The 27691-nt window shown below is 26.8% G+C and overlaps 2 protein-coding genes and 1 long non-coding RNA gene across 3 annotated transcripts; 2 read left to right on the top strand and 1 right to left on the bottom strand.

Moving 5' to 3' along the window:
* Nucleotides 1-4: 4 nt before the first annotated feature.
* Nucleotides 5-8251, bottom strand: LOC127279344 (F-box/LRR-repeat protein 4). Its single transcript, XM_051301650.1, has 7 exons — nucleotides 7645-8251; nucleotides 4405-4498; nucleotides 3852-4308; nucleotides 3387-3627; nucleotides 2728-3088; nucleotides 2225-2552; nucleotides 5-794 (listed from the first exon to the last, which is right to left on the bottom strand). The coding sequence occupies exons 1-7, from the start codon at nucleotides 7864-7866 to the stop codon at nucleotides 461-463; spliced, it is 2037 nt and encodes a 678-aa protein (XP_051157607.1). The 5' UTR covers nucleotides 7867-8251; the 3' UTR covers nucleotides 5-460.
* A 126-nt stretch (nucleotides 8252-8377) lies between these two features.
* On the top strand, nucleotides 8378-19922 carry LOC127279345 (glutamyl-tRNA(Gln) amidotransferase subunit A, mitochondrial). Its single transcript, XM_051301651.1, has 2 exons — nucleotides 8378-9103; nucleotides 18838-19922. Exons 1-2 carry the CDS (start codon nucleotides 8563-8565, stop codon nucleotides 19863-19865), a joined length of 1569 nt encoding a protein of 522 aa, XP_051157608.1. The 5' UTR covers nucleotides 8378-8562; the 3' UTR covers nucleotides 19866-19922.
* A 1430-nt stretch (nucleotides 19923-21352) lies between these two features.
* On the top strand, nucleotides 21353-23166 carry LOC127279348 (uncharacterized). Its single transcript, XR_007842627.1, has 2 exons — nucleotides 21353-21508; nucleotides 21929-23166. It is a non-coding gene; the product is annotated as an uncharacterized LOC127279348 (long non-coding RNA).
* The last annotated feature ends 4525 nt before the right edge of the window (nucleotides 23167-27691 follow it).

Below are 27691 nucleotides of genomic sequence, written 5' to 3'. Positions count from 1 at the left end.
TAAATAATTAACACCATTTTTTTATCACGCAAATCATTCTTTAATATACATACAAATTTTCCTTATTTTTTTTTTTTATATATATCCATATAAATGTAAAAAATTTGCTTCACGACAATTACAATTAAAGCTAGTGTACAACAGTTGATTTTATCAAATTATTTTTTAACACAATTTTGTAAATAAATTATAGTACATAAATTAATTTTTTTTTTTTAAATCCAAGGAAATAAAAACAATTTGATTTTTTGAACAACATGCAATGTACAAATTCTTTTGGAATGAAATTAATACAATTTAGCGAGAAAAACTCGAAATAATATTTAAAAACAACTACATATAATAATTTTTTTTTTTTGTGAGTCTTTGTTCTTTTTAGTGTCCTACATTATATTCAGACTTTGTATGATTTTGTAAATTTGTTGTTTTATAATAAAAAACTAAGATATCTAGAATTTTTTCACGAGAAATAGAATCTTGCTTGAAAACTTTTTTTAATCGAAACATGGGGATAAAGTTGACGCCATTCTTGAACTTTAACGTCACTAATTCCATCACAAAAACTGAGGTCCATCATTTTTAATTCAGGACAACAGAGAAGAAATCGTAAAAATATATCATGACTCAGGGAACGTGCAGCCATAACATCCAATTGTTGAAGTTGTTGACATAAAAGTAAAGGTTCAATATCGCGATCAGTGAGACCTCTTAGTGCTGTTAAAAAGACTTTTTCAAGTTGTCGACATGATGTAAAGAAAGCTCTCAATGAGTCGCCTGCTACTCCCATTCCACTGCTATTTAAAAAAAAGACGTATTTTTTATTAATAAATAACGTTCTCACAATCTTGATATAAAAATCAGTTTTTCGATCACAATTTAACAATTTATTAATTAAAAAAAAATAAATAAGAAACATTAATGAAACGATTTTAAAGAATTTTATTAAAAATAATTATTTTTTAAACGAATTTTCATTTTTCGATTTTGTATTTGACAGAATTTTTTTTTATATGAATTTTTACTTAAAATTTTGAGCTACCGAATTTTTGTTTGGCAAAATTTTTATTTTAGTCATTTTCATTATATGACTTTTTATTCAAAAGAATTTTAATTTAACAGAATTTTATGTGATTCAAATTTAATTAAATGACAGAAATTCCAATTTACCGAATTTTAATTTGTCGGAATGTTTATTTGTACGAATTTTTAATTGATAAAATTTTTAAGACGCCGAATTTTCATTTCTCCGAAATTACAAATGACCGAATAAACAATCGACAAGAAAGATTTCGGTGCAATTTTAAAAATTGGCCAATCACGATTTTCTTGATAATTTCTAATTGGTCAATTTTAAAAATTGCTCCGAAATCTTTCTGTCGATTGTTTATTTGGTTATTTGTAATTTCGGACAAATGAAAATTCGGTGAGGTGGAATTTTTGTCTTTTAAAAATTCGATTGCATGAGAATTATGTTAAATTAAAATTCTTTTATTTAAAAATTCATGTAAAAAAAATGACTTTAAAAAAAAATTCGGTAGCTAAAAAGTTTGTATAAAAAGAAAATATGTCAAATTTTAATTCAATAATTGAAAATTCGTCTAAAAAATAATATTAAAACTAGAATTTTTTCACAGTCATTTCTATTCCATACCATAAAATATTTCTCATAAAATTAAAATAATTATTGAAACTTAACATTTAGATATTGTAGAAGTGACTCAACTTTAAATAGTTTTTTTTTGTTGGATGTTTTAACATTATTAAAAAAAAAATTATTTTTTTAGATTCAATTCAAACATGTTCTTTATAATTTTCATTTTGGTTTCTCTCTTACATTTCTAGTGAGATCAGAAATGTTTAAATTTCATTTTTGTTTGTAATGTTGGTAAGTTTTTCATTTTTATAGAAATTATTTATTTTTGTAAAAGATTTTAATTTTTTTTCCCCCTCTTTATATGTTAAAATTATAAGAAGATATTTTTCATTTTAGAATAAATTTCGAAGAGGAAGTTGGTTAGATTCCGAAACGTTAAAAAAGAATGATGTTTTTTATTATTTTTTGTTAATTCATAAAAAATTGTGGTCGAAAAACTGATTTTTATACTTATTGTTTGTTTTCATTATACATTCTTTTTGAGAATTTATTTATTTTTGCATAAACTCATTTTTAAACTTTAGAAGAGTTTGAATTAAAGTTTTTGTTTGTTCTGCAATTGACACTTACCACCAACCAAAATCCACTTCACGAAGATGAACGCAACGTGTTAAAGCTCGAACTCCTTGTGGTGTGAGAGTTTGTGCCTTCCAAAAATCAATACTTTCCAAATTTATACATGAATTGGCTATTTCAATTGCTACTTTATCCATATTTAAACGATCGTGCATTCCTGCTAAATTCAAATGACGAATATTTGGATTTTTACGTAGAATTGTACACAAATTATTTGTCTCAATATTAGTTCTATATAATTCCAGTCTTTCAAGTGCTTGCAAACTTCCAAGTTCCGCGAATCCATTGTTAGTAATTTCAGTACAATTTCTCAGGCACAATTCTTGTAAAAGAAAGTATTAAATAAAATTTACGATTTTTATTTTTATTTTCTCTTTTTGATAATTTTAATTTCAAATTGTCAATTTTTAACAAACTAACAATAATTTAAATTGAAATTTTCAAAAGAAGATAATAGTTGTTATTTATTTTCTTATTGATTAAAATTTGAAATTTACCTTTGAGATTTTTGCAGATTCGTGCTATTTCACGTACGACAAAATCATTCACAAATCGACAGCAATTGAGACGAAGGTGAGTTATAAGATTACCGCAGTTTTGTAGAAAATCAACTAAATCTTGACTACTAATGGCATCGTAATTTCCACACCAGGAAAGGTCCAATCGTTGTAAATACTGACATCTAGGCGCTAGATTTTGTAATGCAATTGCGTCTATACAATACCAATAAGGTTTCAAATTCAGACTAGTGTAAAGTAAAGCATCTCTTGCAATATTGTTAAAGTGTTTGTTCACTTTACAACATTGAACAAGAGATCGAAGATCCAAGTTTTTCAATATCTTCAATACAGTTTCATCCTGTCAGAAAGGCAAAAACAAAAAAAAATATTCATTACTTCCTAACATTTAGAAGAACAAATAAATTTGCAAATTAAAAAATTATTCATAATTTTAATAATTTTCTTTAAAGTCTAAATAACTTTTGGCGCACTTTTAAATAATATAACAAAATATATGGAAAATAAAATTCTTTTTCTTTTGATTGCTAAAGAAATTGTTGATATAAAAATGTCAATTTGTAGTAAGAATTTTTTTTTTTATCGAATCTAAACTTTCGATTATTATTAATTTATAGTTTAAAAAAAATAAAACTTACGGGAAGAACAGAAAAGCTGCCACAAGTCTTGTGATCAACGTTACTTGAACAAGGTGCAAAATCACTGTCAGCTGCAATAGAATTTATAGAAGAGCGATTTATTTCTCTTATTAACTTTGGAAATTCTTCTTGTAAAAAATGTTGTAAACTATTGAAGGCTTCTTCTATTGGTGGAACATAATGACAATGTAATCCAAGTTTAGCTGCTAATTTTCCTTTAGGAAGTTTATCGGTAACTTTGCTGGAAACAAAAATTTAGAAAATTAATACAATAGATTATTTTTACGTGAAAATATCGCTCTTATGAAAGAAATATTTTGAACTATTTTTTATATAATTAACAATTAATGTAAGTAAATTAAACTAATTATTTTAATAAATTTTGGAACATTGTTTTTTAAAGTTATAACTGAATTTTTAAAAATACAACAAATTTTTTTGAAAGGTAAAAATAGATATCAATACCTCTTGTAAAGAACACAATGTTTGTGTAAACTATTTTTGAGTGCCTTTAAATCGTGATTGGCTTTTAAATAATCAGGCGTTAGATTAAGACAATCTTCTTTATTAGAGCCAGTGCCACCCAATTCACGTAATAGAATACTGAGACTACGATTTTGAAAGCCAACATGTGGAAGAATTAATTCAGTTGTACCAATCAATAGTACAGCATCGAGTTCAGTATAATAATCCAAGAGGCTATGATTGAATTCCAATCTCAGCATCTTTGTTTTGAAATTACATAGCTGCAATGGCGGTGAGAATATACGGGGCTTTGGTGGTACAACTTGTGGAGGTCCACTCCACAATTGAAACCATTGTCCGCTACCATCTCGAGCCCAGATTCTAACAACACTTCCTGGATTATAGGTCTCATATACAGAAATTCTAATCGGATATACTTCTTGATAATATTCAACATCTGCAGAGAAAAGAAAAGAATTTACATATTTATATATCATTCTTTTAATCTTATTATATTTAAATAAAAGACACAATTTGCCTTCAATATACAAACCTATATAATCATGACTAACTGGTGATTCGTTGTTTTGTGGCATATAATCAGTCAATTTTGATGGCGCTTCGTCCCACCATTGTCCGTAGGTTCTCTACACAAAAGAAAGAAAAAAAGATATAAATAAAATTCAATAAAATCACTCTTATATATTCGTAAAAAAAAAATTTTTTTTTCAATATTTTTATTTATAATTTTATTTATTTATTTAATTAATACAATAATTTTAACTCATGTCCAGTCTTTTTTTCTAAGTAAATTGTTTTTATTCGTTATTTACAATACAGAAATTAAATTTTAAAAGGACAAAGTTTTTCAAATAAAATATTTTTATTAAAAAAAAATATTATGAAATTTGACTTCTTTTTTGTTATTCATGTGAATCCTGAATTTTTAGTGTTTTTAGAAAAAATTTAGGACTCACATTAAAAATATATTATTATTTATTTATTATTATAACTTGTGGTTTATTAAACTGAAATCACAATTACAAAGATAAATTAAACAAAACAAAGAAAGTTTTTAAAAAAACTTGCCTAAAATATTTTTATTATTAAAGAAAATTAAATATTAATTAGGTACGAACAAAATAAAAAAAAATTTGTTTAATAAATATAGATAAAAATTTATTTTTTTATTCTTATTTATTACTTTTATCGATTTTTTTTCTAAATATAATATATATAGCATTCTCTAAGAAAAAAGCCACACCAAATTTAATGTTATTGGAGAGAGGTAATACTTTGGAAAATTGTTGTTTTACTCTAGAGTAATAAATACCAAAAATATTTTTAAAAAAATTAAAGATAATCGTGGGGATTGAAATATTTGCATTTTCAAAAACACAGTTACTTTGAAATCCGTAAAAACAATTATAAAACTTTATGGATTTTAATTTGTAAATACAGTTTTATAAAGCATTTTTCATGTAATTTTCAATATCAAAAACAATTTATAAAATAAATAAATATAAAAAATAAAATATAAATTTTAATTCCATTGTTTCTGAATAAACACTTATTTTTTCGAAATTGTGATTTTTTTTTATATTTCTCCATATTAAATTAAATTAAACTGTGTAAATATAAAAATGGGACAACAATGAGTTTGTGATATCATCTAAAAACAAAATTTTTTTTCGCTTTATTTTTCACATTTTCTCGCAAACTCATTGTTGTTGGTAAGTACATAGTTGGTTGGAAAAAATCTCAATTTTTCAATAAAAATAACAAAAAAAAAATTTTAAATAGGGGCAATGGGGTCACAAATAAAAAATATGGATTAACTTTGAAAAAAATTGGATTGAAAATCTGTTTTATTTGAAATTTTAAATAATACTGTTACATTCAAATTTGTATAACTCTAAAAAAAATTTATGGATTTTAATTTGTAAATAGGGTTTTTTAAAGCACTTTTTATGTATTTTTCAAACCCAAAATAAGTTTTGAAAAAAAAATAAATAAATTTGTTAACCCCATTTTTTCAAAGTTAACTCTTGTTTTTAATATTTGTCCCCTTTGCCCCTATTTAAAAATTGTATTGTTATTTTCATTGAAAAAATTTTTTTTCTTTTTTACATTTACTCTCAAACCCATTGCTGTCCTATTTTTTATATTTACATAATTTATTGGAAAAGACCTCCAGATTTTCAATGAAAATAACGAAAAGAATTTTAAATGGAGAAAAAAGGGTTAAAAACAAAAAGTAAGGGTTAATTTTAAAAAAATGGACATACAAATTTTTATTGAAAAAACTTTTTTTGGCATTGAAAACTCAGTCTTCGAAGCGTAGTAAGAGACTAAGAAATGTATGAAAAGTATTATTTAATAAAAAAAAAAATTATCCCCTAAAATTGAAAAAAAGTATCAAAAAAGTGTCATCTTTAAAATAAAGTAAAATTAGTTTTCTAAGTTTGACGTTAAAGTGTAAATATTCTCTTGTCTAAAAAAATTGAAGGAAAAATTCTGAGAAATAAAATTAACATCATTTTTCTCAGCCGCTATTTTTCTCCTGATTATTTAAAAAAAAAACTATCTATTGTTAAATTTCGATAAACTTTTTGTTTTTGGCACAATGGTAGGAGTGTATAATTATTCCATAAAAATGATTTTTCACATAAATTTTTATTTTACAAAATAGCATTTAATACAGAATTTTTTTAAACGAATGTTTACTCAAACGGAATTTTCAAAGTACCGAATTTTTATTTGGCAGAATTTTTATTTTACAAAATTTCTCATTACCCAACTGTTTCTTAAAAAAAATTCTAATTTAACCTATTTTTAATTTATTAGAATTCTCTCATTCCGCAGAATTTTAAGTAATTAAAATTTTTAAATCCCAGAACTTGGAATCGGAAGCTTCTATAAAATATTTAGTATTTTAAAACAACAATTTTAATTCAAAATCTCCAAAAATTCAATTATTTCTAAAAATCTCAACTCGAACTCTTCCAAAATTCAATTATTATTAAAAATTTTGATTCAAATTTTTTGTTGAAATAATTATTTCTAATTACTTTAATCAAGATCTTGGCATTTCAATTATTTAAAATATTTTTTTATTTAAAATGCTCTAAAGTACAATTATTGTCTGAATTTCGGTTAAATTAGAATTATTAAAAAAAAAAAAAAAAACAACAGTTGGGTAAAGAGAAATTTTGTAAAATAAAAATTCTGTTCAAAAAAATTTGCCAAATTAAAAATTCTATTGAGTAAAATGTCGTTTAAAAAGAAATTATGTTAAATACTATTTTGAAAAATGAAAATTCGTGTAAAAAATAATTATATAAAGCAGTAATTCAAGCGGACAATAATAAATCATCAACTTGGTGAGCTTTTAGGAATCAAAAAATTCGTTAAAATTAAAAATTCTTGAATTTTGTCATTTTTAAAATTATTTTTTGAAAAAAGTAGCATTTAATGGCTTTTGGCCAAAATTAGTAGTAAAAAAAAGTAGCCTTGTCGAAAAAAGTATCAAAAAAGTAAAAAAGTGTGTCACTTCGAAGTCTGAAAACTCTACATTTTTGTTATTTATTTTGTTATTTAAATTGTCAAAATTTCAATCCCTACTAATTTCTCCAATTATTTTTTTAAATGAGCTAATATTTTAATGATTTGTTACTGTTATGTAGAACAACAATTTACTGAAGTAATTTAGCAAATCTAATAATATAAAATTTTTGTTGGGTTTTCTTTTTACCCAAAGAATACCTCATATAGGTACATATATTGCACCTACCATAACAAAAGCTTGAGGAAAATCTCCATAATCTGGAAATTTACTTGGATTACCGGCAATATTGTAAGCTGTATATGATATACTAATATTGCTTCCATATTGTGAACTAAAATCACGCACTTCTTTGACAAATTGTTCAACAAAAACAACTGATTCTTCCTTTCCGCCTCCTTTACCTTTAACTGGCACAAGTTCAAGTTTCGTTTCGTCGCACGATACCATGTCATTGACTTTTATTGAAACTTATACCTTTTTATATTTTCAATGAGAATGACAAGAAATATATGTGAAATACTATTTTTGTTGTTGTTGTTAAACTATAATAATATTTTATAAAATAATTCTATTGATAATAACTTTTATCACAATGATCATATTCAAAAAGAAAAATGCTTATCGTTTTAAAAAACTGTATTAAATAAATCGAAGGAGAAATATTTGTAAAAATAATAAAATACAAAGAAACACATATTATGGAAAGTATATTACAAAATTTTTGTAAACTTATTCACTGGTTTTCTTTTGTAAATATCACAAAAAAATATCACTTTGGTGACGTTTATTTTTTTTATTATATTAAACTTGTAAATATAATAATTATGAACATTGAATTGTCATTGACTGACAAGCGTCGCCATATTTACAGACAGCTGTTTAAAGCGATCACAGCGTTATTATCGACCGTATGGTGGAAATTGCAAGCTCTCTTAGCAGACGATTTTTTTTTAACCAAAAAAAAAAAAAGGTAAACAACGTGTTTAATATCATTTTCTTTCATTGAAATAAATAATTATGTGTTTTATAGTTTTTATAAAATAACATTTAAAAGTAGTTTATAACATTTAATAATTGATTATCGCATTTTGTTTAATATCATTTTCCTATATATAAATATTATTTTTAATTTTTGTTTTAAAAATGAATAAAATATTATTTTCTCCTATTAAAGAAGTGAGTAAAAAAATAAATACAGGTGAAATAAATCCATCAGATATTTTAAATTCTTCGCTAAAATTAATAGATTCTGTTAAATCATTGAATGCCTACATTAGCCTAACCTCAAAATTGGATGAGAATAAAGAATTTGGAAATAATCAACAAAATGAAAAATTGAAAAATAAAGATATTTCAAATGATCTTTATGGAATACCAATTGCAATAAAAGATAATTTTTGTACTCAAGATCATTTAACAACATGTGGTTCTTTAATGTTGGCGAATTTTATACCGGGTTATGATGCCACTGTGTGTAGCCGGTTAAAAAAATCGGGGGCAATTTTAATAGGAAAAACAAATTTAGATCAATTTGCCATGGGATGTGGAACTGTTGATTCATTTTTTGGACCTACAAAAAATATTTGGGGATGTGAATTAATGGAACATTATTTTTGTGAAAAGAGAGAAATATCGAAAGAAAAAAAAAATTCTTCCTCCAATGAAGACGATTGGCACATTGCAGGTGAGATTAGATTTTTCAAAAAAATTTTTTACAATTATTATTAAGTGATTTTAAGTTTGGTAAATAATTTAATTTGTATTTCTTACTAATATAGATACTATTATACCAAAATAATAATAATAATACCTAAAATTATGATTTTTTTCCTTTTTTCAATTAATTTTTCAAATAAATTTTTTGATATCTAATTAATCAAGTATTTAGTTAATTGAACGACAGATTTGGTTTATTCAATAAAAATAAAAATCAATTAAATTAAATAAATTTCAAAAAAAAAAGCAAAAGGGAAAGAATACGTTCAAGAAATTTACAAGGAAATCGAATTTTTATATTATTTTATGCTTAAACCCTATTTTTTAAATAAATTGGCATTTCTTAATTTTATTTTCATAACATTTAATATTTTTATTGATGCAATAAATGTTAAAATTAAATTCGAGAAAAATAATTTACTATATTTTTTGCAATTTAAAAATTAAAATTTTATTTTTAAAACTGTATGATCATTTAGCTTCCTCATCATGATAAACACTTATATTATTAGTTTTTAAAAAAAATTCAAAATTTCAACTTTTTGTTAAAAATAAAAATAGCGATCAATTTTATAAATATTGATAAAATGTAAGGGTGATTCTCCGCATAGCGCACGATTTGGTGCCTGAAACTTTAAAAATATTTTTTTATCGAAATGATAAATATCAATACATATTTTTGAAAATAAAATGTCAAGAAATATAAATATCCATGGTGGGCCGGAAAGTTTTTTTATAATTTTTTAATTTTTTTTTAAACAAATTAAAAAAAAATTCTTTGCTTTTTGAATTCTATTTAAAATAGTTGAAACTTGATTTAAAATGTTTATGGAAATTTTTGGTGTAATTCACAAAAATATATATAACGCGAACGACAATTAAAAATTTTGATTTCGGTAATTTATGGAAATTTATGCGGTAATTTATAGAAATTTTGGCTATAATTCATAAAAATATGTAAAGCATAAATCGCAATTAAGAATTTTAATTTCGGTAATTTATGAAAATTTTCGCGGTAATTTACAAAAATATATAGCGCGAACGACAATTAAAAATTTTATTTCGGTAATTTATGTAAATTTATACTGTAATTTATAGAAATTTATTTGGTAAGTTATAGTAAACTTACCGGAGCTATGATAGTTTATAATAAATACTAACAAAATTAAATGCGCGCAAGCGCGCCAAATTGAGTATTTCATTGTTTGTTATAAAGAAATTAAAGATTAATATTATCAATAATAATTTAATTTATTAGAATATTATTATATATTAAATAATAATAATGAAAATTATATGTTTACAGGCCTCGAATTATACGACTTTTTCCGACTTTTTTCAAAAATACGACTTTTATCAACTTATTTTAATAAAATGCGACATTTTTTTTACATTTGAAAAAATGTAAATAAAATACATTTTTTTAGTATAAAAAATGTAGATCTTCTTCAGATCTTCTTCAATTCAATTATTTAACAAATTTTGAACTAAAATGATTCTTCACTAATTTAATTATTTTTAATAATTTTAATTAAGTACATCACAAATTCAATTATATCAAAATTATTTTTCAATTAAAATTTTTATGAAATTTAACAATTGTTTATAATTTAAAAAAAAATATCACAATAAAATTGAATTATTTTTTAAAAATTTCAATTCAAAATAAACTAAAATTCATTTATTACCCGAAATTTTAATTCAAAATCAATTAAAAATCCAATAATTATCAAAAAATTTCAATTTACAATTTAATTATTTACCAAGTTTTCAATTTAAAATGAAATAAAATTCAATTATTTTCTAAAATTTCTATTCAAAATTAATTATCCAAATTTTCAATCAAAAATGAACTTAAATTAAATTATTATCCAAAATTTTAATTAAAATTCAATTATTTCCCAAAAATTTTTAAATTAAAATCAAATAAAATTTTATTATTCTCAAAAATTTGAATTCAAAATTAATTGAATTTTCAATAATTTGAATTTAAAAGCATCTAAAATTTAATTATTTCTAAAATTTTCCATGGAAAATTTTTTTTTTGAAATTTAATAATTTCAATTATAACTCTAAGGAAATTCAATTATTTTTAACTATTTTAATAATATTCTTTGAAAATTCAACTATCTGAAACCATTTTTCAATTAAAAATGATTTTCAAATTATTATATTTTGTCCTCATTTTCTAATAAATTTTTAGTGAAATCATCTAAAATTTTAATTACAAAACACTTAAAGTTTCAATTAATTTCAAAAATCTCAATTTTAAATCTTTGAAAATTCAATTAAATTTAAAAAATGTTTTGCAAAAATTGTTTGATAAATTAATTTTATTTCTGTAAAATTTAATAATTGTTTGAAAATTAACAATATCTTTTGAAATTTAATTACTTCTAAAAATTTCAACTTTAACCATTCGAAAAGGATTATTATTAAAAAAAAATTGTTATTTAAAAATCTGCACTGAGAAAAAAGGTTTGAGCTGACAACCAAATATTTCATTTAATATATGTGCAACTAAAATTTTTTGGTTGACACAACTAAACTTTAGTTGACATCAACCAAAGTTTGGTTGAGACTACCAAATTCTTTTACATTTTCTTATTTAGTCGTCTGAAACAAACTTTGAGTGTTGTCAACTAAAGTTTAGTTGTGTCAACCAAAAAATTTTAGTTGCACATATATTGAATGAAATATTTGGTTGTCAGCTCAAACCTTTTTTCTCAGTGTGGAAAATATTTTTGTTAAAATAAAAAACAAATCCACTTTTTTTTGGTATATAAATCGACTAAAACGACTTTTTGTGTCTTTAAGTTGATTCGAGGCCTGTGTTTTTATAATTAATATTTAATAGGTATTCGTTGGCCCCTGGTACCTTAAAAATTTATTTTTAAAAATAAATTTTTTTCAAATTACTATCTTGTACGAAATTTCCTGGCGCATCTTTTTTCTCATCATAAATTTTTTGTATTTGTATACAATTTTTGAATCAATATACAACTTTAAAAAAAATTTCGTTGGTAAACGAATTTTCGAATTTGGAATTTTAAAGAAACTTATTCCGAAATTGGGAAACACAATTATACAACTTTGGCAAAAATGAGAAAAAGAATGGTCAAAATTTGACACGTCATAAGATTACTATTCAAAAAAACACGTGAAATCAGAAAAGGCCAACTTCAAGTTATGACAGAAGGACAGACCAAGCATTTTTTTATTATATAATATAATAATTTTGAATTTCGTTTGTTTCATTATTGTATTAAATTTGCACTAGTGACGGTGGAAATTCTCTGGCGGATGGAGACGCAGAGGTCGGTGGAACCGGCGTTAATAAATTTTTTTTTTTCTGAGAAAATTATTATTTATTTTTAATCGGTTTCATATGTTTCACACATATATATATAGACTAAAATAATATAACTACACTTTATTTAACCTTTATTATTTAATTATATTCTATTTTTTAACTAATATTGAAGGGTCGGTGGATGCCGGTGGAGACGATTTTGTGATGCCCTGTACAAATTTGAATCTTGAAATGTGTAAAAAAAGGATAAATCAATTAGAAAATCGATTACTTCTTTCATGGATCAACTTAAGGAATATAACTTTTGCTGTTACTGAAGTAGAACTATGTTAACATTTGACTTTTATTTAAATAATTCAATGTTTAATAATAAAACGCAGAATAACACACAGTCAAGTATAAATAGCAAAAAAAAAAGAAAAATATTATGTTTTTGATCAAACGTTTTTTTTCAATTCCACTATAAACAATACTAAAATTTCAACAGTAATTGTATTTATTAGTACACATTGCTAAAAATATTAACTTTTTTGTTTAAACATCCTGTGGGGACAGGTAAAATTTTGACGTTTTCAGCCTTAAAAACCACTTTTCACGAAAAATTGTAATGTTAAATACAAAAGTAACTATTGGTTTTTGTTTGTAATCACAGAAATTACCTTTTTACATTGGAATCGAAATATTATGTGAACATTATTTGTTATTTTTCTTTCACAACATGAAAAAAAGCAAGTTGTGCGCCTACGCGGAGAATCACCCGTAAGCTTTATATACAGTGTTTGTTGTTGTTTTAATTTATTAAAAATTTTCATGAAGAGAAAAGTTATTTCAAAAAATATGAAAAACAATTTTTTTCAAAAATTATAAAATTATTTAATTTCTAGATTTTAAGTAAAATATAGACTTTATATAGGTTAATCAATTCATTTCAATGCGAGAAATAAGTTTTTTGGACAAAAAAAAATTAAATTTACAGTGTAAAAAATTTTTTGGTTAAAAAACGTATTTTCGAATTTTTAAAAAAGTGAAATTAAAAAAATTATGTGGATATTTTTGGAAATCCTTGCGTTTGAATTTAGATATTGATGACTGCAATAAGCTTACAAAATTTCAGGACAATCAATATAAGAACCTCAAAATTTTTATATATACATTACAAAATTATAACTAAACTAGCAACTTTGTCGTCCGCAAGCGGCCGACTACGTTGCTAGTGTGCATTAACCATATTTTTTATTCATTTTTTTCAAAAAAATTTAATATTAGAAATGTAAAAAAAAATTTCTTTATATTGGATCTACCACCCAAGTAGCACGGAATATTGCTTGAATGTCAAGCTGATATCAACCGGAAATATTTTTGTGACATTCAGGCGATATCATAATGTCCTTTTCACGGGGACATTCCTCCGTGATGTATCTATGTTACGGTCTTTCACACAAAAAATGTAACGCGTTACAAAACTTACATTCTACATTTATTAAACCTAAATAATTCTGTGGTACTTTACTTTCATCTAAATCTTCAAAAGACATTATTGCAACTCCTGCACTTTTTTTATTCCGATTATCGTTTTTACATGTCAAATTCTTTTCTTCACACATTCTTTTCATCTTCCGTTGCCGTAGAAAATTTTTTCTTCTTACATGACAAATTATTTTCTTGACGCACTTTCTTTTCATCTTGAGTTTCCATTGATATATTTCTTTTCCTACATGCCAAATTTTTATCCTTGCGTATTTTCTTTCCATCTTCAGTTTTTATAGATAATTTTTTTTTGCATGTCAAATTTTTTTTGCGCTCTTTCTTTTTTATTTCTGTTTTATTACGATTACGTTTTCTCAATCTCTCATACTCCTGTCTTATTATTTACTGCTAATATGTAACTTCGCGCCTTGCCTTCCTTTTTCTTCCCTTCTCTTTAATTGCTCGATTTATCTTTTTATCATTTTCTTTACTCAGAAAATTTTTCATTGTTAAATATTCATGTGGTAAAATTTTGTTCACAGTATTATAAGTTGTACGAATTATTTTCTTTTCACTAGTGTCATTTAAAGAATGTTTAATTTTTAACTCTTGTGTTAATAGAACTCTGTTAATATTATTACTGGGAAAAGTATTAAAAACAGAACAATAGTTTAAAATATAATTTTTATGTTCCTGAGTTCAATTTATGAAAAGACGGTTCTAATCATTCTCTATTATCGAATTCCTATTGTGAGACGTTCTTACTGTCGGAAAATGATTTAAGCAATTATTTTCAAACATTGACTTAAAATGGTTTCTCATTTTGTTATTATCAGTTTCATAATTTACACGGTTTGGCATTACGTTAAATAATATAGATGTTGCAAATGCTATTGCATGTACTCCACACTCAACACTACCAAAAGGTTGTTGATCAACAGCTTCAAAAACTACTGTTAGTTTAAAAGGGAACAATCTAATTAAATATTTTATTTGCTGCACATTTAAACACCCCTTATTAAGGCTATCAAAAATATAAAGCCTTACTCTATAGTAATAGACATAAATTCAGTGACCATAATTGTTATTACCGCTAAAAAGTATTTAAATATGTTTATCACCGTCTCTAATTGGGACAATAAAATCAAGCATTTGTACATACAAAGCACTTTGCATATTAAAAAAAGAATTGGAATCTTTTCTTAATAAATCTTCAAATTTGTACATATGCATGTAATTTAACAATTTATTTCTATTTTCAATAATTTTTAAATCTTTATCACTTAAAATAACATACTCTTTTATGTTGGCCATATTATACTTCGTTTAATTTTATTTTTGATTCATGAAAATCTAAATATCTTTAACCGTTTTGCTCACTTTCTCTAATATAACCAATTTTGCCTTTTATTAAATATAACCAATTTTTTCTTTAATTTAATACAACTAATTTTACCTTTTACTAAATATATCTAATTTTTCCTTTAATTCAATATAACCAATTTTTACTTTAATCCAATATAATTAATTTTGCCTTTTATCCAATAAAACTACCAAATATCCAAAAGAATGAGAAAACTATGAGTATAACTATAAATCAGTAACTACTGATCAGCCAATAAGTGCAAAAAGGAAACTCTTATATGAGTAATCAGTAGTTCATTATAAATAACATATATACGTATTTATACCTGTATTAAAACCCCGGAACAAATACCACAAAAGAACCAACCATTGGACAATAGAACCTTTGTTAATGAGGATTAACTCTGAGGACCCAGGTAATAATTTCTTTTTTCACATTTATTATATAGAAAAATAAAGATGTACCAACCCTTGGCCAATAGAACCTTTGTTAATGAAGATTAACTCGGAGTACATAATGAAATGCAATAAAAAATTATAAAAATTTAAACTATTATTAACCCACACAGCACAACATCTTACACCAGGCCTACAGCAGGCTTACATGTAAGGTTTGTAAGGTAACATCGTAAGCCCATAGTAGACTTACAGTAAACCTAAAATGTCCGCCTTACAGTAAGCTTACATGGTAGGGTCGAGGTAAGCTTACATGGTAGGGTCGAGGTAAGCTTACACGGTAAGGTCGAGGTAAGCTTACACGGTAAGGTCGAGGTAAGCTTACATGGTAGGGTCGAGGTAAGCTTACATGGTAGGGTCGAGGTAAGCTTACATGGTAGGGTCGAGGTAAGCTTACACGGTAAGGTCGAGGTAAGCTTATGAGTAAAGGCTGTGGTAAGGTTATTATTAAGTTGTAAGGTTGAGGTAAGGTTGTGGTAAGCTTACAAGGTAAGGCAAGTTATATTCAAATAATAATATTAATAATAAATAAATATTCAATAAAAAAATTTTTCTTTTGCCTTATTCTATTTTGGGAACCTATCATTTCGCAGAAAGTTTTGAAAATAAATTTGGGAGGAGTAGGATTCGAACCCGGGACCGAAGTATATACCTAACAACCTAACCAACTGAGCTAAACGGGGAACTGACAATGAGAAAAGTAATCTTGCTTTTAAGGAGTTGATTATCTTCTTGGTTCCACTTTAAAAGTAAGATTACTTTTCTCATTGTCAGTTCCCCGTTTAGCTCAGTTGGTTAGGTTGTTAGGTATATACTTCGGTCCCGGGTTCGAATCCTACTCCTCCCAAATTTGTTTTCAAAACTTTCTGCGAAATGATAGGTTCCCAAAATAGAATAAGGCAAAAGAAAAATTTTTTTATTGAATATTTATTTATTATTAATATTATTATTTGAATATAACTTGCCTTACCTTGTAAGCTTACCACAACCTTACCTCAACCTTACAACTTAATAATAACCTTACCACAGCCTTTACTCATAAGCTTACCTCGACCTTACCGTGTAAGCTTACCTCGACCCTACCATGTAAGCTTACCTCGACCCTACCATGTAAGCTTACCTCGACCCAACCATGTAAGCTTACCTCGACCTTACCGTGTAAGCTTACCTCGACCTTACCGTGTAAGCTTACCTCGACCCTACCATGTAAGCTTACCTCGACCCTACCATGTAAGCTTACTGTAAGGCGGACATTTTTGGTTTACTGTAAGTCTACTATGGGCTTACGATGTTACCTTACAAACCTTACATGTAAGCCTGCTGTAGGCCTGGTGTAAGATGTTGTGCTGTGTGGGAAATTATGAGTGTTTTGAAACATTTGTTAACGTTATTTAATGCAAAACATATATATTTACAAAGTATGAAGCAGAATATTATTATTAAACAATTATTCATTATTTAATAATTAATAATAGGTGTCCCACTGTTTAACACAAACCTTAAAAACAAGAAAAATGTATCAAGTTCCAAAAACTTGAAATTTTATGGTAGTACCAAAAAGTGTCCAAAAATATATAAAATTGACATATTAATATCTCTTTAAAAAAAAGTGTCCCACTGTTTGTCACTCTCCCCTACATACATATATACATATAAATGAATTTTTTTTTATTTTTAAAACAAAAATGGAAGAAGATTAAGATTTTAGACGATGATGTTCTTATGTCATTTTCAATCATCTAGATAGAGAAACGCAATGTTAAACAAAGAAGTACTTATGTTATTGGCGATTCAAACAGCTACACTAGCGCCACAGTTGAACTAATTTAGGCGTGACTCGCTCTGTAGCACTCCATGTGTTTTAAATTATTTTTTTTTATTTAACGCTTAAAAATAATTTTACAAACGCAATAAAAATATCAGAATAATTAAATAATTTGAAATAAACTGTCAAAATAGAGACTGCTTTAGAGCGAGTCACGCCTAAATTAGTTCAACTGTGGCGCTAGTGTAGCTGTTTGAATCGCCAATATTTCTTGGTGTAAGAAAGAAAGGTATGCGTTACCTATTCAGTTTTACACTTTCTTTATAGCTTTTTCACGTGATAAAGGGAGAAAGAAATAATTACCTGGGTCCTCAGAGTTATTAATTAATCCTTCTTACTTGCAGGTCAAGCGAAGCCTCATTTGCAAAATAAAGGGGCAGACCACTTTTCGCCGCCAACTCATCCCCGTGTACCTGCTCAGCGGCAAATTTTCGTCCCCGTATGTTCCCCCACTACCGGCCGTACTGTACCCCTCCGTTCAGTTCATTTTGGGTAACAATTGAATTTTATTTGATTTTAAATTGAAAATTTTAATAAAATACATTTTTTTAGTATAAAATGTAGATATTCTTCAGATCTTCTTCAATTCAATTATTTAACAAATTTTGAACTAAAATAATTCTTCATTAAATTAATTATTTTTAATAATTTTAATGAAATTCATCACAAATTCAATTATTTCAAAATTATTTTTCAAATAAAATTTTTATAAAATTTAACAATTGTTTATAATTTTCAAAAAATATCGCAATAAAATTGAATTTTTTTCAAAAATTCCAATTCAAAATAAACTAAAATTAAATTATTACCCAAAATTTCAATTAAAATTTAATTATTATCCAAAATTTCAATTCAAAATCAAAGAAAATTCAATTATTTTCAAAAATTTTCAATTTAAAATCAAATAAAATTCAATTGTTACCCAAAATGAACTGAACGGAGGGGTACAGTACGGCCGGTAGTGGGGGAACATACGGGGACGAAAATTTGCCGCTGAGCAGGTACACGGGGATGAGTTGGCGGCGAATCGTGAATCGCCCAAATAAAGATATATCTTTCTCTCTCCATAACTTGTTCTTTTCTCTGTCACCGAAAACCCAGCAGGGGTCCGGACGGAATGAATGAATGAATGAATGAATACCAAGATTATTATAGTTAATTAGTCCTAAATTCTCACTTGATGAAAAATAAATTGTTAGGTGGGAGTGTAATTTTTTGAAAACTTTCTTACGAAATGTTGATTATTATGAAGAAATAAATAATTGAATTTTATTAGGAGGTAGCAGTGGTGGTTCAGCAGTGGCAGTAGCTTCGGGAACATGTTACGCTGCCTTAGGATCTGACTCCGGTGGCTCAACTCGAAATCCAGCTGCGTACTGTGGATTAATTGGACTGAAGCCCACATATGGATTAGTATCTCGTCACGGATTGATACCCTTAGTTAATTCTATGGATGTTCCCGGTATTCTCACAAGACACGTGGACGACGCATTAATTGTTCTTAATGCAATAGCTGGACCAGATTCTGCGGACTCTACAACTCTAAAGAGAGAATATCAGCCAATTTCATTGCCAGAAAACATTGATGTAAGTGGACTTCGAATTGGAATTCCAAAAGAATATCAATTAAAAAATCTCAGCAATGAGGTAAATGAGTGTTGGCAAAATGTTGCACGAATTTTAGAGGAAGCTGGCGCCAAAATTATTTCAGTCTCTCTTCCTCATACTGAATTTTCTATTGTTTGTTATTCGGTTTTGAATAAATGTGAAGTCGCAAGTAATATGGCACGTTATGATGGTATTGAATTTGGATATCGAGCGAATGAGACATTTTCCACAGAGGAATTATTTGCTAAGACAAGAAGTACAGGATTTAATGATGTCGTCAAAAGTCGAATTTTAGCTGGCAATTATTTTTTACTCTCGGAAAATTATGAAAATTACTTTGTCAAAGCAATGAAAGTTCGAAGATTAATTGCTGAGGATTTTAATGCTTTATGGAATATGGAAATTGATCTTTTATTAACACCTACCACTTTATCGGATGCTCCGATGTATAGAGATTTTATAAAAGCTGATAATCAAACACAATGCTCGATGCAAGATTATTTTACTCAACCAGCAAATATGGCCGGTTTACCAGCTATTAATATTCCTGTTTCTATTTCGAAGAAGGGATTACCCTTAAGTTTACAATTAATGGCTGCAAATCTTGAGGAACGTAAACTTCTAACAGTTGCAAAATGGATTGAAGAAAGTGTTCAATTTCCTAAACTTACTCTTCGTGATATGAGTTTATGTTGAAATAAAATATACGATCATAAAAATGTAATTTGTAAATAAATTGTACATAAAAATTCATATTATCGATTGTTCGATATATATATATATATATATTCAATTGCTGTTGATTAAAAATTAATTTAAATTTTAAATTTAATTTTTCAAATATCCCAATGAGCACGGACATCCACTGTAATTTAAAGGATATTAAGTCTTAAACGCGAAACGACCTACAACACCGAAGTGCTCTTGATGATCCAAATAGACAAAAAAAGTATATCGCGATTACTGGTCATATATATTGATCCTTATGGGCTAATTCACCGAAAAAGGATTATGTTCCGAGAATTCCGAAAAGTCCGTGCTCATAGGGTTATTTCTAAAACGGCTGAGGGGATTATTTTAAATTTTGCAGAAAAATCATTCAGAAGTGTCACAGAATCGAACCCAACAAGAAAAATGGAGGTGCTATTTATCTTCATTTAAAACGTGTTCTGGTATCTTTTATTTTTTACTGAGATATTTAAGCAAACTCTTTAAGATGAATATTTAATTATTTAAGTTGAAATTTAATAAGCTTTCAAACGCAATATTAAAATAAATTCTCTATTTTTGTTAAGGATGTTCCTTGCTGTAATATAATTTTCAAAAGATATAGGCACAACAAATTATTTACAAAAAATTTTGATTGAAAATTTTTTTATTTTTATAGAATTTTTAGTTATTTAATAAATGTTAAAAATTTTAAAACATTCATAAAAGACAAGTATCGAAAACTAAATCCTTGAAATAATATCGGTTTATCGACAAAACTATAAAAACATATCATTTTACAACTTACAATGTAAAAAAGAAATTAAATATTGCTCGATTACGCCATTAGGTCACAACTGTAAATATATTTGAGGCAAAACTTCTGAAGTGTACCAATTAAAAAAAAAATTTCTTAGATTGGGCTGCAATTTGCATATAGCATTTAATACTATGGATAAGTACTTCACCGATAAATTTTTATTAATTTTTATCAAAAACTGTAGAGGAGAAAGAGGATTCAAATTTCAGTCAAATCTGAACAGTTAATTTTTTTGAAAAATCATAATTATTATATAAAAAGATGAAAAAAATTTTGACCTATATGTTTTGGAAAAGTTTTTTCTTGCTCTTTCGAATGGTGCAAAAATTATTTTTACAAAATTCAATTCACACCTTTTTTAGGAAATCAAAAATATTTTTAACTTTTTTTTAAAAAAGGACCCTCTTATACAATAGTTTTGATTCTTCAAAAAATACAATGTTCACATTTTTCCTATTGATACACTTCAGGAATTTCGCCCCATATGTATATGTATTTTTTTATCTTTTTTATTTTCTTGATAAAGTTAAAAAAAAATATTTAAGTATCCATTAAACTTTCATAGCTTCATTTCTCCATTGAAATCAATTTCAAGCAGTTATTTTCCGCGACAAGTGGCCATTCGTTGTAAGTAAAATTCCTTCAATTTGTGTAAAAATTTATTTTGTGTCAATAATATTTAAATGAACAAATTTTTTCAATAAAATACAAAAATTTTTATTTAATTTTATTTATATCTTCTCTTCCGAATGTGTCTTTTTGGAGAAATTAAAATTTAATCCATACACTGAGAGAAATTATAATAGTTAGGGTATTGTTTATCATAAACTTTATCACATTTTTTATATTATCTAAAAAAATTTATATACAAATATCGAAGAATAGAAATTAAATAATTAAAAAATTAGTTCTCTAGTATTAAATCTCTCGATTCAATTAATGTCTGAAGCTTATAAAAAATATTCAGCAATTCAACTTCAAATTTATGAAAATATTAATTAAAAATATCTTGAAATTCAAATATTTAAAAAATTCTTACTTGAATTCTTCTAAAATTTAATTATTTCAAAAATTTTTATATAAAATTCTTTCTTAAATTAATTATTTAAATAACTAATAGTTATTAGAATAATTAATATAATTACAATTATGTTGTTCCTACTAACTATAAAGTATTCCTCTTACTAATTAAATAATAACGACTCTTATAACTCATTTTTTTCATTTTCAGATAATTCATCTTATTCAGAAATTATGAAAATTATAAAACAGGAGTTCTATAACAATTTCATTAAAAAGAATTATTGTTTTGCCACTCATAATAGCCTCATACTTAATTTTTTTGTTTGCTGATTATATTTTAATTTTGTGAGAGGTTGATTGAAATAATGTTAGAACTTTTCTCAACACCGGCTCTATTTTTCTACGCCTATAAGGAAAAGGAGACATTCAAAAAAACAAAATTCTAAACTTCTCGGAATGAGGAATTTTTAATTAAAGCCTATAAAAATTTGTTTTCACATATCTTGAATAGAACCAATTCACAAGAAATTCTCACTATGCGTCTGTTTTTCTTCGAAAAATTACACTATATCTTAATTTAGATGTAGATACAAAGACAACAACGTATGTTATTGTCAAATTTTAAAATTAAAAATTTTAATTCACCTACTGAAGAAAAAAATTTGGCTTCGCCCATTAATTCTGATACACAGGGAAATTTAGCGACTAATAATATTCTCGGATCTTTAAGGGGATCTGGACAATTAATAGTATAAAAGGCAGTTTGCTAACTGATAATATTCCTGAAACTTCGAGTGAATTTGGACAATTTACTATAAAAAAAGATTTATCAAGTGATGATATTCCCAGAACTTCGAAATGATCTCAACAATTTACTTTAAAAGAAGATTTATCAAGTGATGATATTCTTGTAAATTCGAAAGCTTCTGGACAATTTAGTAATAAGTATTGGTATTATATCATCATGTTTGGAGAATATGAATACACAATTCATCTTCTCCAAATATGATGATATAATACCAATACTTATTACTAAATTGTCCAGAAGCTTTCGAATTTATAAGAATATCATCACTTGATAAATCTTCTTTTAAAGTAAATTGTTGAGATCTTTTCGAAGTTCTGGGAATATCATCACTTGATAAATCTTTTTTTATAGTAAATTGTCCAAATTCCCTCGAAGTTTCAGGAATATCATCAGTTAGCAAACTGCCTTTTATACTATTAATTGTCCAGATCCCCTTAAAGATCCGAGAATATTATTAGTCGCTAAATTTTCCTGTGTATCTGGATTAATGGCCGAAGCCAAATTTCTTTCTTCAGCAGGTGCATTAAATGAAAATCTAGTTTTTATACTATTTGATAATTGAATCAGTATGTAGTTGTTATTTTACTTAATTAAATCATTGTCAAAGTGAATGAATAAAACCACGCAGTTTTTTAATACGTTGAAAATAAAATTATTCTATGTTTAATATTTGTAAAAGTATTGCTGCATTTATTATAACAATAAATTTATAAACAATTAGAATTAGCAAAATTTTAAAAAGAAATATTGTATGAAAAAAAAAACATAATTTATATGTAATTATTAGATTTTAGATTTTTTTCTTCATTGTACAATCTCTAAGTTTTACAATATAATTTTTCCCATCAATTTCCCTTTATTTATAACAATTTAATTGTTTATATATTTTTATCAATATATTAATAATGCCAATAATATTACTGAGTAATGATCTCTTCTGATTATCATAAATAAATAATATCACAGGCACACAAAAAGTAGTTAGATTCGCTCAAATTTTTCAGATAATTGCAAAAAAACGCAAGTAACAAAAAACTCAAAATACTCAAAATCAGTTTTTTGGAATTATCTTCAAAATTTGAGCCAATCTGTCAATTCTGACTTCGAATTCGGATTCAGCGTGAAAAAATACATGAAAATGCACTATCGTAGTGTTTCAGCAAAAAAATTATCTGTGCCCCTAATTCAGAATTTTTATCAGTTTTTGGCGATTTTAGCTCAAAGAAATTTTTTTTTGCCGAAACATTACGATAATGCATTTTCATGTATTTGTTCACGCTGAATCCGAATTCGAAGTCAGAATTGACAGATTGGCTCAAATTTTAAAGATAATTCCAAAAAACTGATTTTGAGTATTTTGAGTTTTTTGTTACTTGCGTTTTTTTGCAATTATCTGAAAAATTTGGGCGAATCTAACAATTCTGACTTCGGATTCGGATTCAGCGTGAAAAAATACATGAAAATAGACTAGTGTAGTGTCTCGGCCAAACAGCTTTTTATTTTTTGTGTGCCTGTGTATTTCAAAATTGCATTACATTCAATTAACTTTTTTTCATCATTTTAAGTATTTCTGGGGATAGAGAACACAAAACTCATGAATTTAAACACATTAACGGTGTTCCGTAATGGCAAGCAGTGGTTGTCTTTTAAAAATGAGATACATTTAATTTCAAAAATATTATTCTCCCAATTCGGACAGAAATAGCAAAATCGGAAAAAATACTAGTTATCCTGAGTGTGTGTACTTTCATTTGCCTCCAAGAAATTAAAAATTTATTCACATATAAAACGACAGGAAGTAAAATAGGAAGAGTATAAACATTTGCGTAGTACTGAAATTTACCGTATGGGGCAGCACCTGACGGCTACAAAAAAATTTCTTATTTCACTTTTTGACGTCGTTTATCGTAATAAATTTTCAATTTCTTGTGCGTAAATAAAAGTACAACATTTCAGGATAACTGGTATTTTTTTCGATTTTTCCGTTTCTATCCGAGTTGAGAGAAAAATCATTTTTAAATTAAATGCACCTACGAGGAGCCAAATTTTGAAAGACAACCACTGCTTGCCATTACGGAACATCGATAAGTGTCTTTTTGATTCGTCGTTCAGTCTACATTGCGGTGTTTTCGAATAATCAACGAACTTTTTGAGAAACCTCTTTCGGATGGAACGAATGTGGCTTCCTACACAGCACAATAATTTCTCAAGAAGCACGTAATATATCCTCAATATCAAGGTAATATTACACGTGAGATTCGTAATATAACGCTGTAATATTACAGTAATCTTACAGAGATCTTAAAATGTCCGCCTCAAGGTAATATTACAGTAATATTACAGACTGATTTGAGTTATTCATAAAGCATAAAAAACGTAAATATATTATAAGTCAATTTGGCTTGTTGGTAAAACTCTGGACTCGTGTGCTTTGAGTTCGGGGTTCGATTCCCTGGATGGGTAGATTTTTTTCGTAAAGAAATATTCCCATAATATTACTGTAATATTCTCTTACCTTAATATTAGCGCGTAATATTACAGTAACATTACCGGTAATATTACCTTGAGGCGGACATTTTAAGATCACTGTAAGATTACTGTAATATTACAACGTTATATTACGAATCTTACATGTAATATTACCTTGATATTGAGGTTATATTACGTGCTTCTTGGGTTACTACAACTTTACAGCAGACTTACATGTAAGATTTGTAAGAATACAATGTAAACTTACAGTAAGATTAAGGTAAACTTAAAATGTCTGCTATACAGTGACCTTACTCAGTAAGGTTACAGTAAACTTTCGATATTGTAAACATACATATAATAAATTATAAATTAATTTGTATAAATTACACAATATATAAAAATTTTTTACAATAAGTTATGTATTTTCTTACACTGAAACTAGTAGGTTTTACCACTTTTTAACTACTCTACATAGTGCAAGAGGTCCTCAACTCAATATAAATAAGGTTCAACCCAGTGGGAAATTGCCAATGGTAACCATTTGGCCAGTATAGGACCAATGATGGTCTAATATTAGGCCAATGCTGCCAATATTGGGTCACTCTTTTCTTACTGGGAATTGCCAATATAAAAATAGTTAAACCAATTAAGAATGTAATTGGATGAATAACATTTTGTGATTACTTTAACTCAATTTATAAAAATGTTAAAACAACTCAAGATGTAAGTAGTAGATTTTACTACTTAAAGTGGTTCAATAGGCTTTAAGAACATTTTTTTTGTATAATTAATAAATATTTTGCAATTTAAATTACACGTAAAAACCATTTTTGTAGCGAAAACACTACAATTTTGAAAAAATAATTTTAGATTCGTATTTAGCGACCCCGAAAACCCCCAAGTAATGAGTTTTAAGCGAATCCCATGGAGTAGTATAAGGAGACCGAACGACGTACATTGAAAGTGGACCGCAAATTTTAATACCTACTTAGTGTCATGAAAATACGACATGGAACACAAGTGCTCTTGTGAGAAGTCTGTAAATAGTGGGAAAAATTAGAAGTACGTTGAACATAACCCAAAAATACATTGCTCCTTATTTTTAAAACTTTTACAATGGCTGACTGTCCAGCTGAGTTTGACACAATCAGTGGCGCTAGTGTTCCATTCCGTATTTTTTTGAAGTTTAGCAGGTACCGAAAAGAGGTCACTTTTAGCGCAGATTTAACATGGTCATTCGGTCTTCTTATATACTACTCCATCCCACATAGCACGAATTCTTGCTGGGAGGTTACTGTAACGATATCTGTAGGGTTTGTAAGGTTACCGTGTAAGCCTGCAGTAAACTTGAGGTCATCTTAAAACTTCCGCCTTACAGTAAGCTTACACAGTAAAGCTAAGGTAAGCTTACACAGTAAGGTCGTGGTAAGTTTACATGGTAAAATTGTGGTAAGCTTACACGGTAAGGTAGTTGTAAGCTTCCTTTAAGGTTACTATAAGGTTGATGTAAGGTTACTGTAAACATAGAATTTTGTTAATAAATAAAATTTATTAATATTTATGCGCAGTAGTTTTCTATGGCACATACGGCTGCGCAGTAACTTTTATTTGACAAACCCTATTGGGGTTCATAAAGTACTTTACCAAATATATCATTTTTTAATTATGCAAAAAAATTTATAATATAATACACATTATAATATAATTACTTTTAATATATTTTCATATTACTTTATATTAACAGTAACGTTACAGCAACCTTACAGTAACCTTACGGGAAGCTTACAACAACCTTACCGTGTAAGCTTATTACCACATCCTTACCATGTAAGCTTACCACGACCTTACTGTGTAAGCTTACCTTAGCTTTACTGTGTAAGCTTACTGTAAGGCGGAAGTTTTAAGATGACCTCAAGTTTACTGCAGGCTTACACGGTAACCTTACAAACCCTACAGATATCCTTACAGTAACCTCACAGCAAGAAGTCGTGCTATGTGGGATGGCGAATCCGATGAATTTTTACAGAAAAGTACCCGCCATATTGGTTATTTGAGGTTACGTCAAATTCTGATCTGATGGGGTCAAATGGACCCCGGATTCGGATTCAGGGACTCCAAAAACGTATAGTGAACATAGTTAGATCTCCAGATCAGAAAAAAACAAATCACGGAAACTGCTAGCACTCACTTAAAGGCAAATATTAGCGTTTTCTAACAGCGGTTCCACATGTATACGAAATCGCAAAGTCGCTGCGAACCGCGTAACCCCACTGCGCCATCTACTCAATGCACTCATCCCCTCCGTGACGTCAGAAGGGGAAATCATTAGGTAGATGGCGCAGTCGGGTTACGTGGCTCGCAACGACTCTGCGATTTCGTATACATATGTGGAACCGCTGTAAGATGTTTAGAATTCATTTTAATTGATAATCATTACTAAACTATTTGGGATGTAAACCTAAAATTTTCTATTCATTTCTACGGTAATAGAAATTATTCCAATTGTTCTATAGTCTGAAATCTCAATTTTCATTTTTCTTTGTGTTGGTTTAATTGCAAAGGATTTTTTAATTCTACAAAAAAAATGTTCTTAAAGCCTATTGAATTATTTTTGGTAGTAAAATCTACTACTTAAAGTAGTAGTTTTAATTACGGACGAGTTGTTAATTCTAAAACAATGTTATTGAAGCC

The sequence above is a fragment of the Leptopilina boulardi genome, unplaced genomic scaffold (assembly GCF_019393585.1).
Source record: "Leptopilina boulardi isolate dan_hultmark-lab unplaced genomic scaffold, ZJU_Lbou_2.1 LbouV2_216, whole genome shotgun sequence".
Taxonomy (NCBI): Eukaryota; Metazoa; Arthropoda; class Insecta; order Hymenoptera; family Figitidae; genus Leptopilina; species Leptopilina boulardi.
The sequence above is the reverse complement of the archived record's forward strand: the minus strand, read 5'-3'. Positions and strand labels throughout refer to the sequence as shown.